This window comes from Neofelis nebulosa, chromosome 11, assembly GCF_028018385.1.
Source record: "Neofelis nebulosa isolate mNeoNeb1 chromosome 11, mNeoNeb1.pri, whole genome shotgun sequence".
Lineage (NCBI taxonomy): Eukaryota > Metazoa > Chordata > Mammalia > Carnivora > Felidae > Neofelis > Neofelis nebulosa.
Window position 1 is genome coordinate 86476591 of NC_080792.1, and position 22759 is coordinate 86499349.

At 53.2% G+C, this 22759-nt stretch overlaps 2 protein-coding genes across 3 annotated transcripts in view; one reads left to right on the top strand and one right to left on the bottom strand.

Annotated features, from left to right (window-relative positions):
• ATXN2 (ataxin 2) overlaps positions 1 to 2314 on the top strand; it is a 147319-nt gene extending 145005 nt beyond the window's left edge. The window contains exon 26 of the transcript XR_009250699.1: positions 1987 to 2314. The gene's annotated coding sequence lies outside the window, so the exon portion shown is untranslated. The remainder of the gene's footprint in view (positions 1 to 1986) is intronic.
• The window catches only part of SH2B3 (SH2B adaptor protein 3), a 38233-nt gene extending 24749 nt beyond the window's left edge, over positions 1 to 13484 (bottom strand). For both annotated transcript variants that reach the window (XM_058691686.1, XM_058691685.1), the window contains exons 1-2: positions 13349 to 13484; positions 2814 to 3605 (exon numbers count right to left, since the gene is read on the bottom strand). In XM_058691686.1, coding sequence (XP_058547669.1) covers positions 2814 to 3578 — 765 coding nt within the window. In that variant the 5' untranslated portion in view covers positions 3579 to 3605; positions 13349 to 13484. The remainder of the gene's footprint in view (positions 1 to 2813; positions 3606 to 13348) is intronic.
• Between the last annotated feature and the right edge of the window lie 9275 nt (positions 13485 to 22759).

A 22759-nucleotide genomic window follows, 5' to 3' on the forward strand; every position in this document is an offset into this window, starting at 1 on the left:
TGCTCTACTGACTGAGCCAGCCGGGTGCCCCAACACTGAGAGATTCTTAACTCAGGATTAAGACTGTGGTTCGGAGCACCTGGTGGCTCAGTCAGTTGAGCATCTGACTTTGGCTCAGGTCATGACCTCGTGGTTGGTGGGTTTGAGACTTGAGTCGGGCTCTGTGCCGACAGCTCAGAGCCTGGAGCCTGCTACAGATTCTGTATTTCCCTCTCCCTGCTCATGCTCTGTCTCTCTCTCTCTCTCTCAAAAATAAATAAACATTAAAAAAAATGTTTTTTTAATTTAAATAAAGACTGTGGTCCAAAAGTCACTAGCTCAAGACTCACTAGGAAACTTTGGCAATTAGGACAGTGTGGTGTCAGCCTAAGGAGAGACACATGAGCCAATGGAACATAAGGGAGAGTCTTCCAGAAGCACACAGGTTATCCTTTATTTAGTATAAAAGCAGCATTGCAATCCAACAGAGAAAAGATGGTCACATCAGCAAGTAGTGTTGGAACACCTGGAAGAATCATGACCCCTGCCTCACACTGTACATAAAAACTAATTAGAGATCGATCTTGGTCCAAAATGTGAAGGCTCCCCAAAATAAAGTTTCCAGAAGAAAAGACTTTTTAAAAAGATTTCCATGACCCTGAGTAGGCAAAGATTTCTTAAATAGGACACAAAAAGCACGAACCATAAAGGGAAGCAATCGATAAACTGGACTTCATTAAAAGTAAGAATTTCTGTTCATGGGGGTGCCTGGGTGGCCCAGTGGGTTAAGCGTTCAGACTCTTGATTTCAGCTCAGGTGCTGATCTCACTTGGGACTCTCTCTCTCCTCAGTTTGCCCCTCCCTGGCTCACGCTCTCTCAAAATAAGTATTAAAAAAAAAAAAAATCTGTTCATGAAAAGATTCCATGAAAGAAGAAAAAGGCAACCCACTGAGTGGGAGATGATATTTGCAATAAAAGGAAATATATCCCAGATATATAAAAACTCTTATAAAGCAATAAGGAGAGACAACTCAATAAAAATAACACACACATCATAACAGGTTTAATTCCAGTGGCCAATAAACTTATGAAAAGGTGTTTAACCTCATGAGTCATCAGGGAAATGCAAATTAAAGCCGCAGTGAGACTAGAAATGGAAAAAAAAAAAAACAAAAAAAACAACTTTCATACACTGCTGGTGGGGACATAAGATCATGCAACCACTTTGGAAAAAATATGTGAATTTCTCATAAACACGCACTTACCATATGACCTAGCAAGGCCACCTTGAGGAATGAGAAATGGAGAGAAAGGGAGCACGTGTGCACACAAAGAACTACATGCAGATTTCATAACAGCATGAAAGTCCCAAAGTAGAAACAAGCCAAATATCCATCAACAGGTGAATGCATAAGCTAACTGTGGTACATCCATACAAATGAGCTACTGATGCACACGGACAAGTCTCTCTACAACATCACGCAGAGCAAAAGGAGCCAGACATAAAAGGCAACATCCTGTGCGATTCCATTTGTGTGCAGTTCCAGAACAGAGAACTGGGATCCCCAGAGTAGGAATCAGGGGAAGGAGGGGGTGGCCGAGGGATTACAGACATGGAGGAGGTGGGAGGGAGCCCCCCTGGGTGCTAGGTCACTTGGGTGTGCACAACCATGGCCACATGGGTGGGGCTTCAGATGCACCCCACCCACTTCAGTGTATGCGTGGGACGCTGCCCTGAAGTTTAAAGAGGAAGGTACCTTACATGAGAGGGTTCCTTGCCAACACTCCATCCCAACCACCGAATTAGGGCCCCTCAGTTATACTCCCAGAGGCCCCACTGCTTTTCCTTTAGAACACAATATATGATTTATAATTCCATGTTCTTTTGTAGGTTTATTCAACGGCTCCCACTAAGATGCCAGTTCCCCAGCACCAGCATCCGTCTGGTACACAGTAGGTACTCAATAAACATCTATTAAATGAATAACTAAGTCTTCTCCATTCAGACCTTGACCCCCAAGGGCTAAGATTCCATGGCTTTGCGCCATCTCTGGAAGCCTAATAGAACCACAAAGAGAAAGGAATGAGGTGAAAGCCACGTGGTCCCATCAACTTGATACATCTGAGTCAAAGATGGAACTTGTCAGGTGTGTGGAACACCTTGACCCTTCAGCCTCAACTGCACAGCTGAACAAAGTTGTTGAAAAGGAAAAAAAACACACACAAAATTTTTAAAACTTGAAATAAGACATCAACAAATCATGGGACTTGCAAAGGAATCCAAGTGGCAGTTTTGAACCCCCTAAAAAAAAAAAAAACCCTCCTATTTGTCATGGTCAGTCTGGGCCAGGGTTTTCAAGGACGTGGACCAACCTGTCACAGCCCACATGACACCCACATACAGTGTCTCTGGACGTTGTACAAAACCCCTGCCCGGTACTCCTCAAACCTGCCATCAGAAAAACAAGGAAAGCCTGTAGAACCTGTCAAAGCCATTAGGCACATGAAAAGGGACGCGACAGCTGAATCGAATACGGTGTGCTGGAACCAACAAGGCGATATTAGGGGAAACGCAAAATCCAAAGAACTGCGCAGTTCACAGTAGTGAGCAACGCTGGGGCCTCAGTTATGCAAACACACAGTAACGTACGACGTTAACAGGCAAAACTGCACGTGGGGTATAGCTGAAGGATCTTTGCAACCTCTATGCAAATTCGAAATGGTCTAAAAGAAACACTTCATTTTTCAAAAGGCCTGCTTTCCTCTGGGTGCTCTGCGGCCGCCCGCCGGGACCGTCGCGCGCCCCTCTGAGCGCCCTGCGCGGGGAGCTTACCTTGGGCGGGTCGAAGAGCTCCAGCACGCGGTCCGCTCCGCCGTCGGGGCCCCGGGTGCGCCGCAGCGCCAGCCGCCCCCGCTGCCAGCGCGCCCCGCTGTCCATGGACGCTTCGTCCGCCAGGCTGTAGCGCAGCGCTGCCTCCTTGAGGGCCTCGGGCGGCGGCTCGCGGGCCAGGCTCCAGGGCAGGCGCTTCCTGGCCAGGCCGGGCCGCGCCGGGCCTTCGCCCGCCTCCCCCGCGGCCCCGGTGGCGGACAGCTCCCCGGCCGAGCCGCGGCGCAAGATGTGGCGGAGGCTGTGGCGCAGGTGCTGGAAGGTGCAGGCGGCGGACGGTCGCGGCGGGGCCAGCTCCTCGGAGCTGCGGGCCTTGGGCAGCGCGGGGGCGGCGGGACCGGGGCCCGACTCGGCCGGGGTCGCCTCGGCCTTGGCCGGGGGCCCGCGGCCCGTGTCTCGGTAGTCGCGCGCAGGCGGCGCGGCCCGGGACCCCGGCGGCCCGGGCGCCCAGCCGTCGCGCACCTCGCGGCAGAAGTAGCGCTGGAAGAGGTCGGTGAACTGCAGCGACACGAGCTCGGCGCGCAGCGGCGCGTGATGCGGGTGCTCGCGGGCGAAGAGCCAGTACTGCCGGGCCAGCTCCCGGGCCGTGGCCACCGCGTGCAGCTCGCAGAACTCGCTCCAGCCCCGCGGGGACGGCGACGCTGCCGCGGCCGACGAGGGGGGGGCGGATGCAGAAGAGGCCGAGGAGGGCTGCAGGGTGGGCCCGTTCATGGCGGAGACCGAAGTGGGGCGGCCGGGCTGAAAGACACGGTGCGGAGGGCAACAAAGAAGTGAGCAGGCACACGACTACTTGAACCCGTCACCGCGAGACACGTTATTCACCAGGCACGACATCAAAAATTGAAAACGACCATTAATACCCGGTGCTGGTGAAGATGCGTCGAAATGTGCACTCCCCTACAACGTTGCCGGTATCCTTAACAGATACAGCCTTTTTTGGAAGGCTGCTTGGCAGGCTCGGTTTCAGACCCAGGAATTCCACTTTCAAGTATTCAAGAGAATGCTTGCTCACACGTGCAGAGAGGCACTTACAGGACAATCCCCTACTAGATGTTTTCTGCCCCCATGTATATAATAGGGGAAAAGTAGATGATACAACTTAAATGCCCATCAGTCAGAGACTGGTAAAGCACACGGTGATACATCTCAGCTGGAATATTCTGCAGTAGTGGAAAAGGTAGAGGGAGGTCTATGCTACCACCCGAAGGAACAACGCAGACTCTGTGATCCAATTTACATGAACACACACGATACCAAACTGCCAACTTTTTATGTGTACATAAATGTGTTTAAGTGGTGGGCAAGAAAGGTGTGGCTGGAGGAAACCCACCAGAAACAGTGTTTCCCACAGAAACCTGTAGGAAAGAACTAGAATTGGAGTTTCAGGGGGAAAAGTAACCAAGGAATATTGCTGCTACTTGTCTTTAGAAAATATGGTTAAGAACACGGAGCCTATGTCAGATGCCAGCACCACCACTTACTAGTTACGTGACTTTGGATGAGTTATTGATTTTTCTCTGCCTTAGAACATGATTGCACCTGCCTCACAGGACTGTCGTGAGGATTGAGTTAATAAATGTAAAGACCCTCAGGACTTAGGAAAAGCCTACTAAGGGCCGGCTGTTATTATTATTTAAATATTACAATGAGCGTGTATCATTGGCGTCAAGAAAAACATAAAACAATGAATGCAAAGGAATCAATTAACAAGACTCACAGAGGGGTGCAAAGGTGTTTCCTGCTCTGATGGGGGTATGTCAGGACAGGCAGATCCTTGCCCACCCATCCCAGCTGGGGCTCCGTTCTCCTCCCACCTCCATGGCTCCTTCTTTGGCGGCACACAGTCAAAATGGCAGAAGCCCCCCACCCTCTGCTGTCCGAGGTGCTGAACCCCGGACCTCTCTAATTACCATCAGTACCATCTTTTCTTCCAACTGGGCCTTGGGCCCCTGCTGGGGACCACATAACCATGGCTGCTTATCCTCCCCACACAAAAACCTATTACTAAGGGCCTACTCTCACATGACTGGACCTCTCTGAACCCCAGATTCCTCGTTTGTCAAGTGAGGAGCGCCATGGTACCCACCTCATGAAATGGTTATAAGGAGTCCTTGAGAGACTCTCCAGGTAGAGACCTGCACCTGGAAACTGAGGATCTTTCTGCCACACACCAGTGCACAGGCACCTTCTATTTGTGACTCTGTGCGTGGTCAGTGTGGGACAGACCTGCTGGGCAGCTGCAAAAACAATGAGGGCTGCCCCTGCCATCTCTAGGCCATCGTGGTGACCCTGCAGCTAAATGCAGCAGGACACCCCAGACGGTGTCAGTGGGGAGGGCGTTCTGCACAGAGTCAACATTTTTGCACATCACAAGGTCCTCGAAACCTACATTCAGTGAGCACTTTGCACACAGTAGTTAGTAACAGCTGCCAGGCAGGAGGGAGAGGAGCCATATAGGCCCTTGATCGCCACACTCTACCAAACCACCACCACCACCACCCCCCCCGCCCGTAGCTGAAGTGGGGCAGCGAGGGGCAGGGGGGTTACCTGCATGTGTGTGTGTGTGATTTGTCCTCAGTTAACCCATGCCTCCACACAGGTGAGGCAAGCACTGTCCTCCCAGGTTAGGGGGCCCAGAGAGTGCTCGGATTCCAGACTCAAGCTCCTGCCCGCCTGCAAGACCCTGTATGATCCGCCCCCGTTCATGCCTGCTGCCTCTGGGCGATTGCCCGCTTTCAGCTGCACACAAAAGGCAGCTTCCCAGAGCTCACCAATGGAGTCAAGTCCTGAACTTATCCTTCAGCACACTGGCACATGCTATCACTTTACAGCTATGATCACTTAATTAGTGGCTGTCTCCCCACCAGACTGTGAGCCTCACGATCTGCTCCCCGCTCTGGTCCCAGTTCCTAGCATGTGGCAGGAGCTCAACAAATGCCTGCTGAATGAACGAATGTATGAATACAAGAGGTCAGCTGAATTTGCAACCTCTGGCTCCTCTGGCAGATGCCCAGTGGCCAGAGCCCATCAACGACCCCCCTCACTGGGCCACTCCCCACTCCCACCCCCACCCGTGCAGCCTGGAATCCCTGTGCCAACTGCAGGGCCGAACTCTGACAGGACTTTTCTGGGAACAGTGTGCCTGATCCACGGTCCCTCACTGCCCGGGGGGTTGGCCGGCAGCCCTCCTCCCCACACTTCCCACTACAGCTCTCCCACCAGAAATGCAATGTATTCCAAGCACCTGCTGGACATCAGGCATTTGCCTAAAGCATTAACTCTCCCGAACTTCATGACAGCCCTAGGAGGCAGGGCCCATAATTGCTCCCACTTCACAGTTAGAGGAACTGGAGCACAGAGAGGTCCCACAGCTGGCAATTAGAAACTCCCACAGAAGTCACCCCCAAAACGCCTGATCCGGGCCTGAATGCACACCATGAGGAAGACTCATTTCCCAGTGGATGGTTATTGAATGAACGAGATCCAGGGGTGCCTGGGTGGCTCAGGTCATGATCTCATGGTTCATGGGTTTGAGCCCCAGGTCAGGCTTTGTGTTGAAAGCGTGGAGCCTGCTTCGGATTTTCCGTCTCCCTCTCTCTTTGCCCTTCCCGCACACGTGCTCTCTCTCAAAAATAAACATTAAAAAAAAAAAAAAAGAATGAGTGAGATCCAGAGGAAGGGATATAAAGTTCTCATTCAGCTCCTGCTGGAGTCAGGAAGCCTTAGCTTCTCCGTCCAGGTTCCAAACCTGCCAGGTGGTCAGGAAAATAGCCACAGGGTAGAAGCTTAAAACCAACGATTCAATATTTTTGTATGTTGTGACATGATCACAGTAAGTCTAGTTATTATGTTGTATACCTGAAACTAATGTATGTCAATCAGATCTCAATTTTAGAAATAACAATTTAAAAATAAAAATGATGATAAATGACACCCTGGCTGGCTTTCCACGTGCCCTGCTCTGTGCTAAATACTTTGCAAATACATTCACTAATCCCCCCTGAAGGGGGGGGGCAGGGGGGTCCTACAAATATGTCCATTTTATAGATAAAAAACCAAGGCAAGGGAAGAATAGCTTGCCCAGAGTCACACAGCCTGTGAGGCACAGAGCTGGGATCAGAACCTGGCTGGCTGTGCTAGCGAGCGATGCTGCTTGATACATGAGTGACACTGATCACTGTCCCCTGCACCCTCAACCTGGGCTGGTTGCCCCTGGAGGGTCGAGAGGCCACCTCATTCCTGCTCACCCTGCCAGGGCCTGGTCACAGAAATATTACTTGTATGAATGAACTCCCGGGATTGAGGGGGGCTTCTGTTTGACGGTCACGCTCTCGGCGCTATGCTCCTGACCCACATGGACAAACAGAAAGGGCTGTGGGGCTCTGAGAAACCCACCAAGAGGCACCCCCCACTATCCAGGGGACCTCTCGTGGTGGAGCTAGCAACCAAACCCTGGTTCTCATCCTGCCTCTACCACTTCTTTGCTGTGTGATGCGGAAAGGGGGCTTGCCTCTCTGAGCCCATGTCCCCATCTGTAAAATGGGTCAGGGTTCAGCTCTTGGCATTTACTAGGAGCACTCGGAGAACTGATGTCTGTGGGGTGCTGGGACTCAGTAAATAAGTGGCTGCTGCTGTGGTTGTTGTCAGCAGAGAGGAGCAGCAGCGTCAGAGAATATCAGGCCTGCAGCCATGGAAGCCACAGGGGGAGCCTGGCCTTGAGGGCTGGGCCAGCAGGGAGCGTCATGGGAGCCTGAACAAAAGGCCTTCTCAGGGGAGAGGAGGCTCCAGGCAGGAGCTCCGGGCAGGAAATCACCAGTCAGAGCACTGAGCACTCAGCTGTGGCCCATGTCTGGGAGGGGGGCACGCCTGGGAGGTTTCCTGGCTGGGCGGGCAGCCAGGCCGCAGGAAGGTGGTCCCCTCCTCGGGCCTCAGCCCAGGTGGTAGCCATTTATTGAACATTTACTATGTGCTAAGCAATTGATCAGATCACACCAACTGTGGGATCAGGGCCTGAAAAGCTCTTAGCAGAAAGCATTTATTAATCATCTGAACGTTCCTAGGAACCCCAGGCTTCGGCTGGAGGATGGGAACAGGGGTCTCTGGGGCATTTCTACGCCCCCTCCCCCACTAGAGCATCTGGAAGCCTGGGTGGCCAGAGGAATGAACAGATTCCACACAGAGGGGCCTGCAAATCCACAGAGTCCCTCCCACCTGCTCAGCCTGGGCTTCTGGGGCAAGGAGTTCCCAGCTATGTGTGTGGAGGTGGGGCTCCAGGATTTCCCAAATCCCACAGTGGGGTGAGGGACGAGGATGATGTTATATGGGAGCAGGAAGGTCGAAGCCTGGCGCCCCCTTCCCCCCAAGTCCCCAAAGCAAACACAGAGAGATGGCTGTCTCCACACCCATCCTAGGGTGCCAGAGTAGTGTGGGGGCATGAGGGGGGGGGCGCTTCTCAGGACCCCCAGTTCAGGAAAACTGTCCACCAGACTGCCTGCTAAGGGCAACCTGGTGAGGGCCTTAAAGCCTTAGCTGAAGCTTGGTGTCCCCTGTTCAAACACATATCCATCCTAAGGGACCCTCGAGCCTCTACCAAGTCAGTGAGAAATGAGGCGCTGAACAGCTGGGAATCCTGGCTCTAAGCAGGGAATCTGAGCTGTGGGGCCCACGCTAACCCATGACCCCAGAGACTGAGGCTCATTAGCCTCTACTCTAGCCAATCACCCCGGGTAATAATGTAACCTGGGGAAGCTAACATTTTCTGTGTAATTAGCAGGCTCAGGTGCGGAGAAGGCCTTCCTCCACCTGTGGGGACTTCACCTGCCAAGGCAGGGGGAGGATAGATTAAATTGTGGTAAACGAAGTTAAAATGAGCCAGTCCAGAGCTTCCACCCTCCCCCAGCTCACAGATGTTTGGGCAGGAGGTCTCACACCTTCATAGGGGACACCTCCTCCAGGGAGGACTCCAGGTTGACTACAGGCCACAAGGAGCATTTGTCCTTCCCACCTACAGCACCAACTTCTCCAACAGGCCAGACCCCCCGCCCAAGGAAGCCCAGAGAGGTGGGGGGGGGATTCCAACACACCCAGCCTGGCAGTCAGCCCGCTGCCCTTTCACACCATTCAGGCTGTCTAGACTGTGGAGAAGCTCCTGGGAAGTAGGGAGTGCAGGTTCGGAGGCCCTGGGGAGGCTGAGAGGTGGGTTCTGTCCTAAATCATCAGGCAGTCAGTGGAGGCCTGATGCACCCTCTCTGGGGTCACCTAGTGCCCGGGGACATTTATCAGGCTGGCACAGTCTGCCAGAACAGGAAATGTCCTCTGTCCCCATGCCAGGCCTGACACCCTGGCCACACCCCCCTCCCCCACACCCCACCCGGGCTTCAGGAGAAAACCAGGGACTATCCCCCCAAGAAGGGGCAGTACTCTCCAGCCCCAACCCCTCTCATCTAGCACGTGACTTCCTTTAACTGCCCCTGAGTTGAGGAGAGAAGGGTGAGAATCTGATGTGGGGAAAGCCTCTCAGGGAGCCCCATACCCTACAATGGTGCTGCTTTGCAGTATCAGGAGAGGCGAACCCCTCCCTTCGCTCCTCACCTTCTCTGGACCCGTCCTCCTGTGAGAGGACACCAGAGTGCCAGCTCTCAAGGGCAGACTCATGCCAAAGGCCCTCTTTTGTGACCACCTCCCCCCAGTCCTGTTTCCAGTCCCCCAGCCCCCCAGGGTTAGCACCTCATCAGGCACCCTGTGAGTCAGCTCCCGGTGAGCAGGGCATAGACTTCCTCCCTCCCAGGCCTCCCTGGAGACACACGGGGCAGTGGCAGCCTCCCCCCTACCCAACCGGGGTGGGGGCCCACATCCGGACAGGCCCCCAGGGGCTCCGGGCCTGGCTCCCGAGGAAGCCTGCAGCCCGGCCCCCCTTGCCGACCCCTGACAGGGTGGCGTGGGAGGAAAAATCTTCCAGCCATCTGCTCAGCTGCTGGGTTTCCGGTCGGGGCGGGGCTGGGGGGACACCAGGAGGACTTGCTCTCCTGGGGAAGTGTCCCTTGCCCCTGCTGAGGGGGAAGAATACCAGGTCGAGAAGCCCAGTGATGGTCAGTGGGACCCCGGAGCCCTGACTGAGGAATGCTGGTTGCCCAGGGGTCAGGGCCCAAGTAAGTGGGTGTCCAGCTGTAGCCTTTGGACCTGCCCAGTTTCCAAGGGACTGCAGGCCCCCGGAAGTCAGGGAGCTGGGGCGCAGGGCTCCTGGGTCCAATTAGGCCTGACTCAGCGAGTGACCCCAGCTGAGTCACTTCCCCTGGGCAGCCTGCCCGCCTCAGTTTCCTCAGGGAGGGCGGGTAGCTGGGAACAGGGTCTGGCTGGGAACAAGAAACATGTATTACACCTCTGGACTCCACGGCGGGCTTCTCGCATCTGCCAGATGGAAGCTGCTTCCTGCCCTGCCCAGCCTAAGATGCTGAACACCCGGGGAGCCCCTTGAGACCATTTTCCCGGGAAACCTGGCAATTAAGTGCCAGCCCCCTCTGGGGCACTAACAGCAGTGGCTCACACTTATTGAGCACCGACTGCATGCCAGGCATTATGCGTACCACTTCTCAACACAATTCTCTTGTGCAGTCATTAGTACTCCCATGTCATAGAGAAGGATATTGGAGCTCAGAGAGGTTAAGGGACAAGCCCAAGGGCACACAGCCATAGGCAGTTATAGCCAACACAGTTCAAGCCCCTACACTATGCCAGGCTCATACACTCCAGGCTTACCCTGGAGAGGCCGGCACTCTTGGTCCCCATTGGGCAGATCAGGCCCAGAGAGGTCAGGGAACTTGCCCTGGGCCTCACAGCTGGAAGCTGGCAGATCCCAGATTTGGCTCCAAAGGCCATGCTGCTACCAGGGAGAGGTGGGAATCTAACAGGAGAGGCCTCTCATTTAATAATATTAATACCATCTACGATTATCAGGTGAGGCCCAGCACTGAGTGCCTTATGTGCCTCTCGCCCCACCCCCCACCGCCAAAGTGGGCTGCCCTGGGACTGGGAGGTCCCTCCAAGTACCTCCATCCCTGCCCTTGGGGAGGCTCCATCCAGGAGGTGGAGGGTGTCCTGGGGTGGCACTGCTGGGCCCAGATATCCAAGGGCAACGAAAGGTTGACCCGCTGTAGGGCTACCACTGTATCTGGAGAGGTTCTACAGAATCTGATTTGCATTAGAAACTCCTATCTATCCGAGAAAGATCAAGTCTAGTCTTCACAAGAACGGGGGTCAGGAGGATCAGGAAGGAAAACAATCAGAGCTGACACCCACAACAAACAACAACAGTCTCATTCTTACTACTACTACACCTGATCAAAGTGTTCTAAACACTTGGTGAATTCACTCATATAGGGTTCCAAAGACCCTAAGTATGAGGTACGATTATCACACCCACTTGACAGATGAGGAAACTGAGGCTGGGACGGGGAAGCAAGACCTCATAGCCAAGAAGCCCCATCACCTCATCCTCGCCTGTGTCTTCAGATTCTTACCCCAAAGACTCAGGAAACCCCAGAGCTGCACATGCCGGAGGTATTCAAGGCATGCTGATGAACAAGCATCTCCCAGCCAGTAACAATAACGCTAATGATGATAGCGATGAAAAATCACCACCACCACCACCTGTAATTGAACCCTTTCCCTGCCAGGTAGCAGATGCTTTGCACACACTGGCTCATTCAATCCCTACCACAAACCTGTTATTATCCCATTTCACACAGTGGGGGGACTGAGGCTCACAGGTGTCACTTGCCCATGCCTTCAGCTGGATAGAAGCAGCGGGAGAATGGAACCTAAGCCTCCAGGACCTTTCTCTTCCACCGCTGAGTCCCTGAAGGTCCTCGGACCCTAGCAGCTGGTACTTCAGTCCAGCCCCTTCCCAGCTGGCTGCCTCTGTGGCCCACAGGGACCACAGAAGTTCTAGGAATGTTCACCCTTTGGCTCAGAAGGATTTTCCCTCCCAGAGGAGGGTTGTGGGAAAAGGCTCAGAAAAAGTGAGCCTGTTAAAAACCCTTCCAACTTCCCAAGCGGGCCCTGGCCTCTCATCTGCTGACCCCAGCCTGCCCAGGCGGCCTCTGCCTGCTCTCCCCCCATTTGGGCTGGCTCTCCAGCCCCCGCAGGTCCCAGAGAGCCTCCGGAGCTGTTTCCGCTCTGGCAGCCAGGTCAGTGATGGGAAATCCAGACAGGACTTGCGCCCACAGCCCTGGAGACCTATGTGCCCATCGCCTGGCAGGGGCCCTCCAGCTGGACCGTTAAATAGGGAGGCAAGATGGGCTGGTTGCCCTAGCTGAGCCTGGCAGCTGGTGGGTGTCAGGGGATGCTCATCTCCCAGGCGAGGGGGGTGTGGGTCAAGTCTCAGCCCCTCCTGCTCCCAAAGCTGGACCTTGGCCCTACAGACATCATCTTGCCAGGCCCTCTGCTCCGAAGCCCCCACCCGCAGCCCAATTTCACTTCCTCCCACTCAATCAGGCCTGGCCATGCCCCTCCCTGGAGGCCTCCAGCTGCAGGCAGTGACCTCCTCACCTACATCATCGTGGCAGGGAATGGGGAAGAGAAACAGGAGAATGAGGAAATTAAAGAAGGAAAAAAAAAAAAAAAAGAAGCAGGACAGGCAGGCAAACCCCCCTCCCCAGTTCCTCAAATGCAGTCCCCATCATCCCAAAAGCCCCCATGGTCAGAGAGAGGGAAGGGAGGGGATTTCTGCACCAGGCATTAAAGGCCTCTGAAATTACCCTCCCAGGCACGCTGACCTATAAGACAAGGCCTCCTCTGCATCTTTTTTTTTTTTTTTTTTTTGATGGGAGGATTCACCTGAGCTCCAGGTCTGGGGTGTGAGGGCACCAGCTCAAAGAGACCTGAGCTGTGGGGCTCCCAACCCTGTGAAACTCCGGACTCAGTGGCTTGGGGGCACCTGGCCTGGGCCACCTCTGAGATGTGGGGACTGTGAAGGCGGGCTTCTAGCATCCAGAGATACCCTCTTAGCCACATGGCCCTGGGCTGGGAGAGTGGGGAGGGGCAGGGGCAGGTGGCCCCACTCCCAGAGGGTTCTTCCATCCTCATAGCCTTAGTTGACTACTTTCACTTTCAAGGTCCAAGCACTTGACCCTAGACCTCTCCTCCCCGGGCACATGTTGAGGGGGGACTGTTGCTCTCAACTGACCGGGCTACTTTAAGAGAAGGTAGACTGGGGCTATTAACCATACCCTCTCAGCGCCTTCCCACTGCCTCCCCTATTACATCCCCAACACGTGTGTGGGTGGGGGTGTCGGCGGGGAGAGTGTCGCAGGAGCTGGGGAAGGGTCACCCCTGAACACCCCATCCGGGTTAGAGGCAGGGCAGTATTTCAGGCTGTTGTGGGAGTGCGCAGACACCGGGCAGAACCGGACAGGGGGCCTCCTCTTCCCCCATTAAAGCCCTCGCAGCCCCAGAGGAAGGAGCGCTGGGAAAGGCGGGCTTACCTGAGACAGAGGGGGTCCGGGCCCGGCCGGCCCATGGCGTCGCGCGCCCCCGGCCCCCCGAAATCCCGAGGGGGCGGGCGGGCCCCCGCCCCGGGCGCGTTCTCTCCCGCGCGCCGGCTCCTGGCTCGCGACTCGCTTGAGCGGGGCTCAGGCAGGAAACCCGGGCTCGGAAAATGGCCAGCGCCTCATCATTTCCGCCGCCAGCGCTTGACAGTTGCGGGAGGATGCGCCCCCGGGCCGCCACCGGAGAAACTTTGCTGTTGCTGCCGCCGCCGTCGCCACCACGGGCCGCGACAGTCCGGGCGGGCGGCCGGGCGGAGGCGGTGGCCCGAGCCCATGCCGCCCCGCGCCGTTATGTAAAGAGGAACCGGCTGTGCAAGCGGAGCCCGACGGGGGAGGGAGGCCAGGGTGGAGGCGGGGCCAGAGTGGGGCGGGGCTGCAGGAGACCACGCCCCTCCCCCCCGAGAGCCAGATCGGCCGGAGGGGGACAGCCCCTGAGGGCGGGGTCGGACCTGGCCCCGCCCATCAATCCTGCTCCGCCGCGGCCGACCGTGTCCAGGGGTCTCAAACTCGAGCCTGGAAAGAGGCGGGGCCCTACCGAGCCACGCCCACACCTCGCCCACCCGATTTCGCATCCCGAGGACTAAAGAAGGGAATGAACTACCGAGGGGCGGGGCAACCTTAGTCCCACCCACCTAGCTCCTGCAGACCCCCAGGTGCCTCAGCGCTGCGGGGGCGGGGCCAGATGGAGGAAAGGCGGGCCTGGGGGCGGGGCTGGGCAGAGTCTCTTGGCCTCGAAGGAGCGCGCCCCAGCGACTCCCTCCTGGAAGGCCTTATCTGCAAGCTCGGGATCGGTCCGTGCAATAGCGACCACGGCTTTCATCACCCCCGGGGGAAGGATCCCAACCCCGCCCGACCCCGACTATCCGCGACTCCGCCGAGCCGACCCGCCACGGCCCTAGTACCCCCACCCCATTCAGGTTCGGTCCCCACTCTCAGTTCTGCTCCTGCCACTCTTGGTGCCTGTGGAGACCGACCTCTCTTGGGCCACTACTATCGGGCCCCACCCCAGGAGTGCATCTTTCTCCAGGAAGTCCTCCCGGGCCGCTGGCACCCGTGCCCCCTGGGCTTCCCTGTCTGCTCTCCCCCGTGCTTTCATTTTCTCTACAGGCCTTATATGGGGTGAGGTTGACAGTGGGGTGCCCCCTAGTCTCAGGTGGAGCATACACTCAGCCAGCCCTTCCTCCAACACAGGGGAGGGAGGGAGGGAAGAGAGGAATGTCTGCTCTTCTCTCCCTCCCACGACAGGAAACAAGTCGATTAGGCCCCCAGCTTGCTGGAGCCTCATCACCCCTTCCCAGACACCATACTCCTCCAGTCCGCTGCCTCCCCCTCTTAGTAGCTTTGGGCAAATTACTTGACTTCTCCATACCTCAATTTACTCATCTATGAAATGGAAATAATAAGAGTACCCACTCCACTGGGTTGCTGTGAGGGTTAAATGAGTCAGTGCATTAAAGCACTTACCGTTGGGCTTTGCCCAAGGGAAAACACTGCTACATGGGTGTTAATCAGGCTTGGGTTCTGCCCTTGGAGCTATAGAAAGGGGTTCCCCAGAAGATGGGGATTTCCAGACTACCCAGATGGGGATCAGGGTTGGTCTGCTGTAGGATACTTGAAGTCCCATAACTGTGAAGGAACGAGCAATGAACGTGCTTTCCACAAATACTTGTTAAAGCCTACAGTGTGCCAGGCATTGTTCTAGGTGCTGGAGACACAGCAGTAAACAAGACAGACACAAATATGCCTGCCCTCATGGAGCTGACACTCTGGTGGGGGGACATGGAGCATAAGTAGGTAAATAAATGGGATAATGCATCGGGAGGAAGATAAAACAATTACAGGGTAGACAGTAGGAAGGGGCTTAGACTGGAGGCTTGGGGGAATACCTTTCTGAGAAACTAACATTTGAGCTGACACTACCCCTTTCCCCCATCCTATAGCAAGAAGCATCTGGGCATGATAAAGCTCTGGAAGGGCATTCCAGGCCAAAGGAACAGTGAGTGCAAAGGTCCTGAGGTAGGAAAAAGTTTGGGGCTTTTGAGAAAAATCAAGAAGGCAGTGGTGATACCTACACTCATAGATGGGAAGAGATGGAGTTGGAAAGTCAGGCCAATCACACAGAGACTTGAAGATCCTGGTGGCAAGTTTGGGAATTATCCTATGGGCAACAGGGAGCCATGGAGGGTTTTTGAGCAGAAAGATCTGTCGAGCTTTGGATTTGAGCTGGCAACCGATTAAAAAGTGTGCCAGTAACGTTCACATCGCCTCTGAGGATTTGGGACAAGGGGGGTGAGGTGTTATTAGGGAAGCCTAAACCAATCACTCCATAATAGTATCTCTATATATAGACACCTGGAGAGACTGAGGCCTAGAGAGAGCAGTTACTTGCCTGCAGTCACACAGCTGCCAGCTGGTGCACCAGGTACACAGCAGTTGTCAAATGGTTGCTGAAATCTGCCAGCCACAAGCACTTTCCCTCTCACTGCCCAGACGGCAGTTCTGCTGACTTAAATGGAGACTTGTGGTTCTTCCCCTTTTTAATCACAGTGCAAGCCTTCTCTCGTGCCAGATTTCTCAGAGGCCCAAAGTGGTTTCCCTTCTCGCTTAATTTCTTCTCTCCAGGCGTCCCCTCCAGAGTCCAGTTTATTATTTCAATGCTCTCCGCGACTGAGACTTCTCACTCGGTTCCTGTTTTTCCTTAGAAAGCCAAAGGGTTTACAACAAACACCACTTCTGTCGCCTTGCCCTAGATTTGAGCGCACCCCAGCTCTGAACTGTTGGCTGCACGTGGCTCCTCCCACTTCACAGGTCCCTGGGGCACAAAGTGAGACGTTTATCTGAATTCCCCGAATTCCCCGGAAGCCGGTGAGATGGTCTCGGCAAGCAGGTCCCACCGCCCCCCTTGCTCCCACGCTGACCGCGAGAGCGCCTACTGGCAGCCAAGTTTCGGGACGGGGGACTCTCCGCGTTAATAACAGTAATGAAACAGCAGCCACTGACAACATTAGTAAATACTTATTAATACCGTTAACAGTGATATTAACAACTGATAGTAATAACAATAACACAAAAGTTAACCAGCACAGAATTAATAATAATGGGAGCAGTAAAAATAAAATGATAATATGAACAATAGGTAATAGGTCTCATTAAAAATAATAATAGGGATTACCATGATAAGCGCTGAGTAAAATAAATAAATAAATAAATAATAATAATAATAATAATAATAATAATAATAGGGGGCCCCTGGTGTTTCAGTTGGTTGAGCGACTCTTTTTTTTTTTTTTAATTTTTTAAAACATTTATTTATTTTTAAGACACAGAGAGAGACAGAGCATGAGCTAGGAAGGGGCAGAGAGAGGGAGACACAGAATCCCGGGCAGGCTCCAGGCTCTGAGCTGTCAGCACAGAGCCCCACACGGAGTTGGAGCTCACAAACTGCAAGATCATGACCTGAGCCGAAGTCCGACGACCAACCGACCCAGGCGTCCCTGAGTGTCTGACTCTTAATCATCTCAGGTCATGGGGCGCCTGGGTGGCTCCGTCGGTTGAGCGTCTGACTTCGGCTCAGGTCATGAGTTCATGGTTCGTGAGTTCGAGCCCCGTGTCAGACTCTGTGCTGACAGTTCAGAGCCTGGAGCCTGTTTCAGATTCTGTGTCTCCCTCTCTCTCTGACGCTCCCCCATTCATGCTCTCTCTCTGTCTCAAAAGTAAATAAACGTTAAAAAAAAATATTAAAAAAAAATCATCTCAGGTCATGGTCTCAGGGTTGTGCTGGGTGTGGAGCCTGCTGAAGTTTCTTTCTCTTTCCCCTGCTCACATTCCCTCTAACAAACAAACAAACAAACAAACGTTACTATTAGCTATTATAGAATTAATAGTAAATATAAAATAACAATAGGATATTAGTAGTAACAACAAATATAATAACAGGTCTAGGATTAATAGTAATAATAGTAGCTAATGGTATCAGGATTAATAACAATAAATACAAACTAAAACTAGGACAGTAGTAAGATGAATAATAAATATGGGGGCGCCTGGCTGGATCAGTCAGAAAAGCCTGAGACTCCTGATCTCAGGGGTCGTGAGTTTGAGCCACACCCTGGGTGTAGAGATTACTAAAAAAATAAATAAATTTCATTTTATTTTTTATTTTTTTAAATTAATTAATTTATTTATTTTGAGAGAGAGAGAACACGCATGAGCAGGGGAGGGACATAGAGAAAGAGAGAGAATCCCAAACTCACGAACTGTGAGGTCATGACCTAAGCAGAATCAAGGGCTGGACACTTCACTGAGGGAGCCACCCAGGCACCCTTAAACTTTATTTTTTTTTAAATGAAGATCAAAAGTCTTTTTTTTTTTTTTTTAAGTTTATTTACTTATTTTGATAGAGGACTAAAGTGAGCATGAGCTGGGGAGGGGCAGTGAGAGAGGGAGAGGGAGAATCCCGAGCAGGCTCCATACTGTCGACGAGAAAGCCTGATTCGGGGCTTGATCTCAGGAACCATGAGATCATGACCTGAGCTGAAATCAAGAGTCAGACACGTGACCCACTGAGCCACCCAGGCGCCCCATAAAAAATGTAATAATCGGGGCGCCTGGGTGGCTCAGTCGGTTAAGCGGCCAACTTCGGCTCAGGTCGCGATCTCACGGTCCGTGAGTTCAAGCCCCGCGTCGGGCTCTGTGCTGATGGCTCAGAGCCTGGAGCCTGCTTCTGATTCTGTCTCCCTCTCTCTCTGCCCCTCCCCTGTTCATGCTCTGCCTCTCTCTGTCTCAAAAATAAATAAACGTTAAAAAAAATTTAAAAAAATGTAATAATCAAGGTGGCATAATAATATAATTGTAGTTACAGTTGCAGGACTACTAACACTTAACAGTTACAGGACTAAAAATAACAAATAAAAAAATAACAATAGGCTAGAATAGGATTCACAGTAATAGATATAATAGTGTAATCATAATAGCTAATCTAGGATGAATGATAATACGATTAACAGCTTTTGAGGCTTGCTTCCTGTCAGGCATTGCTCTATCCCAGTGCTGACAGGTGACGGCAATGTGCTACCTGCACTTGTCCCAGATGTTCATCACTAGCCACGTGAGGCTATTGAGCATTTGAAATGTGGTGCCCGTCACGGAGGAACTGAATTTTGACTTTCTGTAAGGTTAACGAATTAACATTTGAACAGCCGCATGTGGCCGGCCATCTCTGTAGTGAATGACACAGCTCGGGACGTTTTGTGCACATGTCAACTCATTTCACTCTTGTGAAACCCCTGGGCTAGGTCCTGTTATTGTTGTTATTCTCTCCATTTTATTATGAGAAAACTGAGGCACTGAAAAGTTAAGTCATTAGCCCTGGTCAGAGTCTCCCCACTTTAGAGGCACCTGGGTGGCTTAGTCAGTCTCACGGTTTGTGAGATCGGGCTCTGTGCTGACGGTGTGGAGCCCTACTCAGGACTCTCTCTCTCTCCCTCTCTCTCTGTCCCTCCCCACCCTCAAAATAAACAAATTAACAAAAAAGAATTTCCCTACTTCAAAGACAGAACATCATTGTCTGAGGAGACCCCTAATAAAGAACGAAGGCTCTGGGGCGCCTGGGTGGCTCAGTCGGTTAAGCGTCCGACTTCGGCTCAGGTCATGATCTCGCGGTTTGTGGGTTCCAGCCCCGTGTCACGCTCTGTGCTGACAACTCGAAGCCTGGAGCCTGCTTCGGAGTCTGTGTCTCCCTCTCTCTGCCCCTCCCCCACTCACACTCTTGTCTCGCTCTCTCTCAAAAATAAACATTAAAAAAAAGAACCAAGGCTCTGGACTCACCCAGACAGGTTTAGAATTCTGTGTTCTGCATCCTCTTAACTGGGTGATCCCTTGGACTCTCTAGGCGTCAGTTTCTTCATCTGTAGAATGGGGACGGTCACAGGGCTGACTTCATCGGGTTGTGGGGGAGAATTTGATGAGAAAACTTAGGGTAAGGGTATGGGAGTTTGGACCGCACTTGTGTATACCACATGCTCGACGGAGTGTTGATTGTAATCTGTAATTGGATAGGAGTTGTACATCCCTCAAGGAGTGGTTGTGAAGAGTGGTGGCCACAGTGACCAGCTTATGTAGGCATCAGACCCTTACACCCATTTTACAGATGAGGACACTGAGCTTGAGCGTAAAGACTGTCGCCTAAGTTCATCCAGCTAGTGAGTAGAGGCCTCGGCGTCTACATCTGTAAAATGTGCTTCTGCAGACCTGTCCTCTTCCTACTGGGAACAAAGTGTGGGCCACAGGTGGGGATGAGGCCTGGGTGCCTGGTCTGCCCCCTCGCTGGGCAATGGCTGTGCAGTGGACTAAATGTTTATATCCCCTCAAAACTCACGTTGAAATCCTACCCCGCGAGGTGATGGTGTTAAGAGGTGGGGCCTTGGGGAGGCAAGCAGGTCATGAGAGCAGAGCCTTCATGCATGGGAGTATAAAAGGGACCCCAAAGAGATCCCTCTCTGATTTTGCCCTCAGGAGAGGTTACAGCCAGAAGGCACCATCCATGAGCCAGAAAGGGGACTTTCACCAGACGCTGAATCTGCCAGGGCCTTGATCTTGGGCTTCTCAGCCTCCAGAACTATAAGAAATACATTTCTGGTGCTTAGAAGCCACACAGCCCGGGGGCGCCTGGGTGACTTAGTTGGTTAAGCATCCGACTTCAGGTCAGGTCATGATCTCATGGTTTGTGGGTTCAAGCCCCACGTTGGGCTCTGTGCTGACAGCCTGGAGCCTGGAGCCCGCTTCAGATTCTGTGTCTCCCTCTCTCTCTGCCCCCGCCCCGCCCCTCGTGCTCATGCTTTTCTCTGTGTCTCAAAGATAAATAAACACTGAAAAAAAAAAAAAAAAAAGCCACACAGCCTGTGCTATTATGTTACAGTAATCTGAATGGACTAAGACAGAAAACTGGTACTAAGAAGTGGAAAACCGCTTTAACAAACACCTAAAAGTGTAGAAACAGCTTTGGCTCGGGGTGATGTGGGTAGAGGCTGGGAGAGTCTGGGGGTGCCCTGAATAGACCATTAAGGGTGATTCTGTTGGAGACCTAGAAGAGGAGAGCTACAGAGGGCACCTAAGACGTTGGAAGAATGACCCCAGAGACCTTTTGAAGGTCACCAAGGGTCTGGGTGGCAGGAGGATTTCAAGGGAGGGGCTGCTGCTTCGGGCTCCCCCCCACCATCCACTGCCCCACTGTGGCTCCAGAAGGCCTCCAGTGGTGGGTGCTGTGCCCAGCAAATCTGTGGGGGTATGGCTGCCTCCGCCCAGATTTTGGAGGAGCTGCCCATGCACGGCCCAGGCGGTGAGCCACCTCTGGCACGGGGCCACAGCAGAGAGCCCCCACCAAGTCAATGCCCAGCAGAGTCCCAGGAGCAGGACCCCATCATGACTCCCGGCTGTAGAGCCTCCTGTGTCCGATTCCAGAGATTCCCGCCCCGGAGGGCTGAAAGCAGTCATGTGAGCAGTACAGAGCTTTAGGGGCCCAGCCCCGCCCAGCAAATCTTTGGGGGCCGGAGCACCACCTCAGTGTGTCAAGAAGGCAGGATCCCCCACCCCAGAGGGTCTGGAAGAAGGGACCACAGCCCTAGTGTGCCTGCACAGCAGGGCAGTTAGCCAAAAAGGATTATTTGGGAGCCTTAAGGCTTCAGACTTGCTGGGGTCTTGTCTCTCCTTTCCTTCCTGTTTCTCCCTTTTGGAATGGGAACGTCTGTCCCACCACGGTATTTTGGAAACACGTTTGCTTTCACAGCTAGAGAGGAGTTTGAGTCTCACTCATAACTGATTTAGGTGAAACTTTGGATTTTAGACTTTCGAAATGATGCTAGAATGAGTGAAGATTCGGGGGCTATTGGGATGGAATACCTGCACTTTGCGTGCATAAAGGATGTGAATTTGGGGCGGCCAGGGGCAGAACGCCATGGACTAAAGGTTTAAGCGCCCCCCACCTCTCCCCCAGTGGGTAAGACAGCTGGGGCTGGAGTTTCCCAGGCCTGGGCTGTGTGACCTCTAGCAAGAGACTTCCATTTTCTGAGCCTCGGTGTCGCTAGTCTGTAAAACGGTATAACAGTAGTGGGGCAAAGGGAAGGGAGATTGTGTGGGACACTGACTCCCTAGTAGATGTGCTCAGTGAATGCTCTACGTGCTGACGGTTAGTCGGCAAGTGACAGTTAGAACACACTGGGCTCCTCACTGTTCCTCCAACTCACCTTCATGCTCCCGGTTCAGAGCCTTTGCACTGGCTATTCCCTCTGCCCAGAAAACCCTTCCACAAGATCTTTCCTTTCCATCCCTCCCTTCATTCACTCCCCAGAGGTCCCTGACCACCAAACCTAACACAGATCCTCCCTGTGGCTGTCACTTTCCATCTCTGTCTGGCCCCGCATCTTTTTCTCCCACCTTGTCGTGAGGACACTCAAGCAGCAGCTTTATGAGAGGCCCACATAGCAAGAACTGAGGCCTCCTGCCAGCACCCTCCAGTCCTGGTCAGGCCTTCGGATGAGGGGAAGCCCAGCCCCTGTTTGGACTGCAACCCCATTAAAGACCCTGAGCCAGAAGCACCTAGCTAAGCTCTTCCTAAATTTCTGACTGTATGAAATAGTGTATGTTTACCATTTCAGGCCACTACGTCGGGTAGTAACTTATTACATAGCAACAGTAAACTAATACAGAACTCAAGATGGCTTTGGGCGTGCCCAGCCAACCCTTTCTCCACCCATCAGGACCCAACTGAGGCTGGGAGATTCAGGAGACAGGGTCCTTCCTTGGCCAGAAAAGGATTATATAGCTGGGCCCTTCTTCTTTCCGCCTGGGCAGTCAAAACTCTCTGGCGGGATCCCTGGGCCAAGGGGAGTCATCTGCCCAACGCAGGTGCCTGAGGCCACCCGCGCCTCTGCTTCCTTCCCTCCGCTTTGGTTCCCTTTTCTGCCCTCCCAGTGCCTTCGCCTCTCACATTGCCCCAAATTCTTGCCTAAGAAAGGGATGAACAGTTTTTACAATCTGGACTCCATTTCTGGAAGTGTGCACCACGCGGAGACCATCACAGGTAATCCTCCCCATTGTGAGCGGTTTGCTAGGAATTTCCCCATTTTTTCAGATGAGGAATCTGAGGCACCAGGCGGTGAAATGGTGTGCCCAAAGTCGCACAACAAAGTGACTGAAGCAGGTGGTCTGCACTCAAGGCCTATCTGATGGCAGAACCCCCGCTCAACCTGCATAACGATAATAATGATAGTCCTAGCAGAATTAGACATTATTAGGGCATCATGTGTGGGCACTATTTTGAGGGCTTTCCATGGGTTCGCGATTTAATTTTCC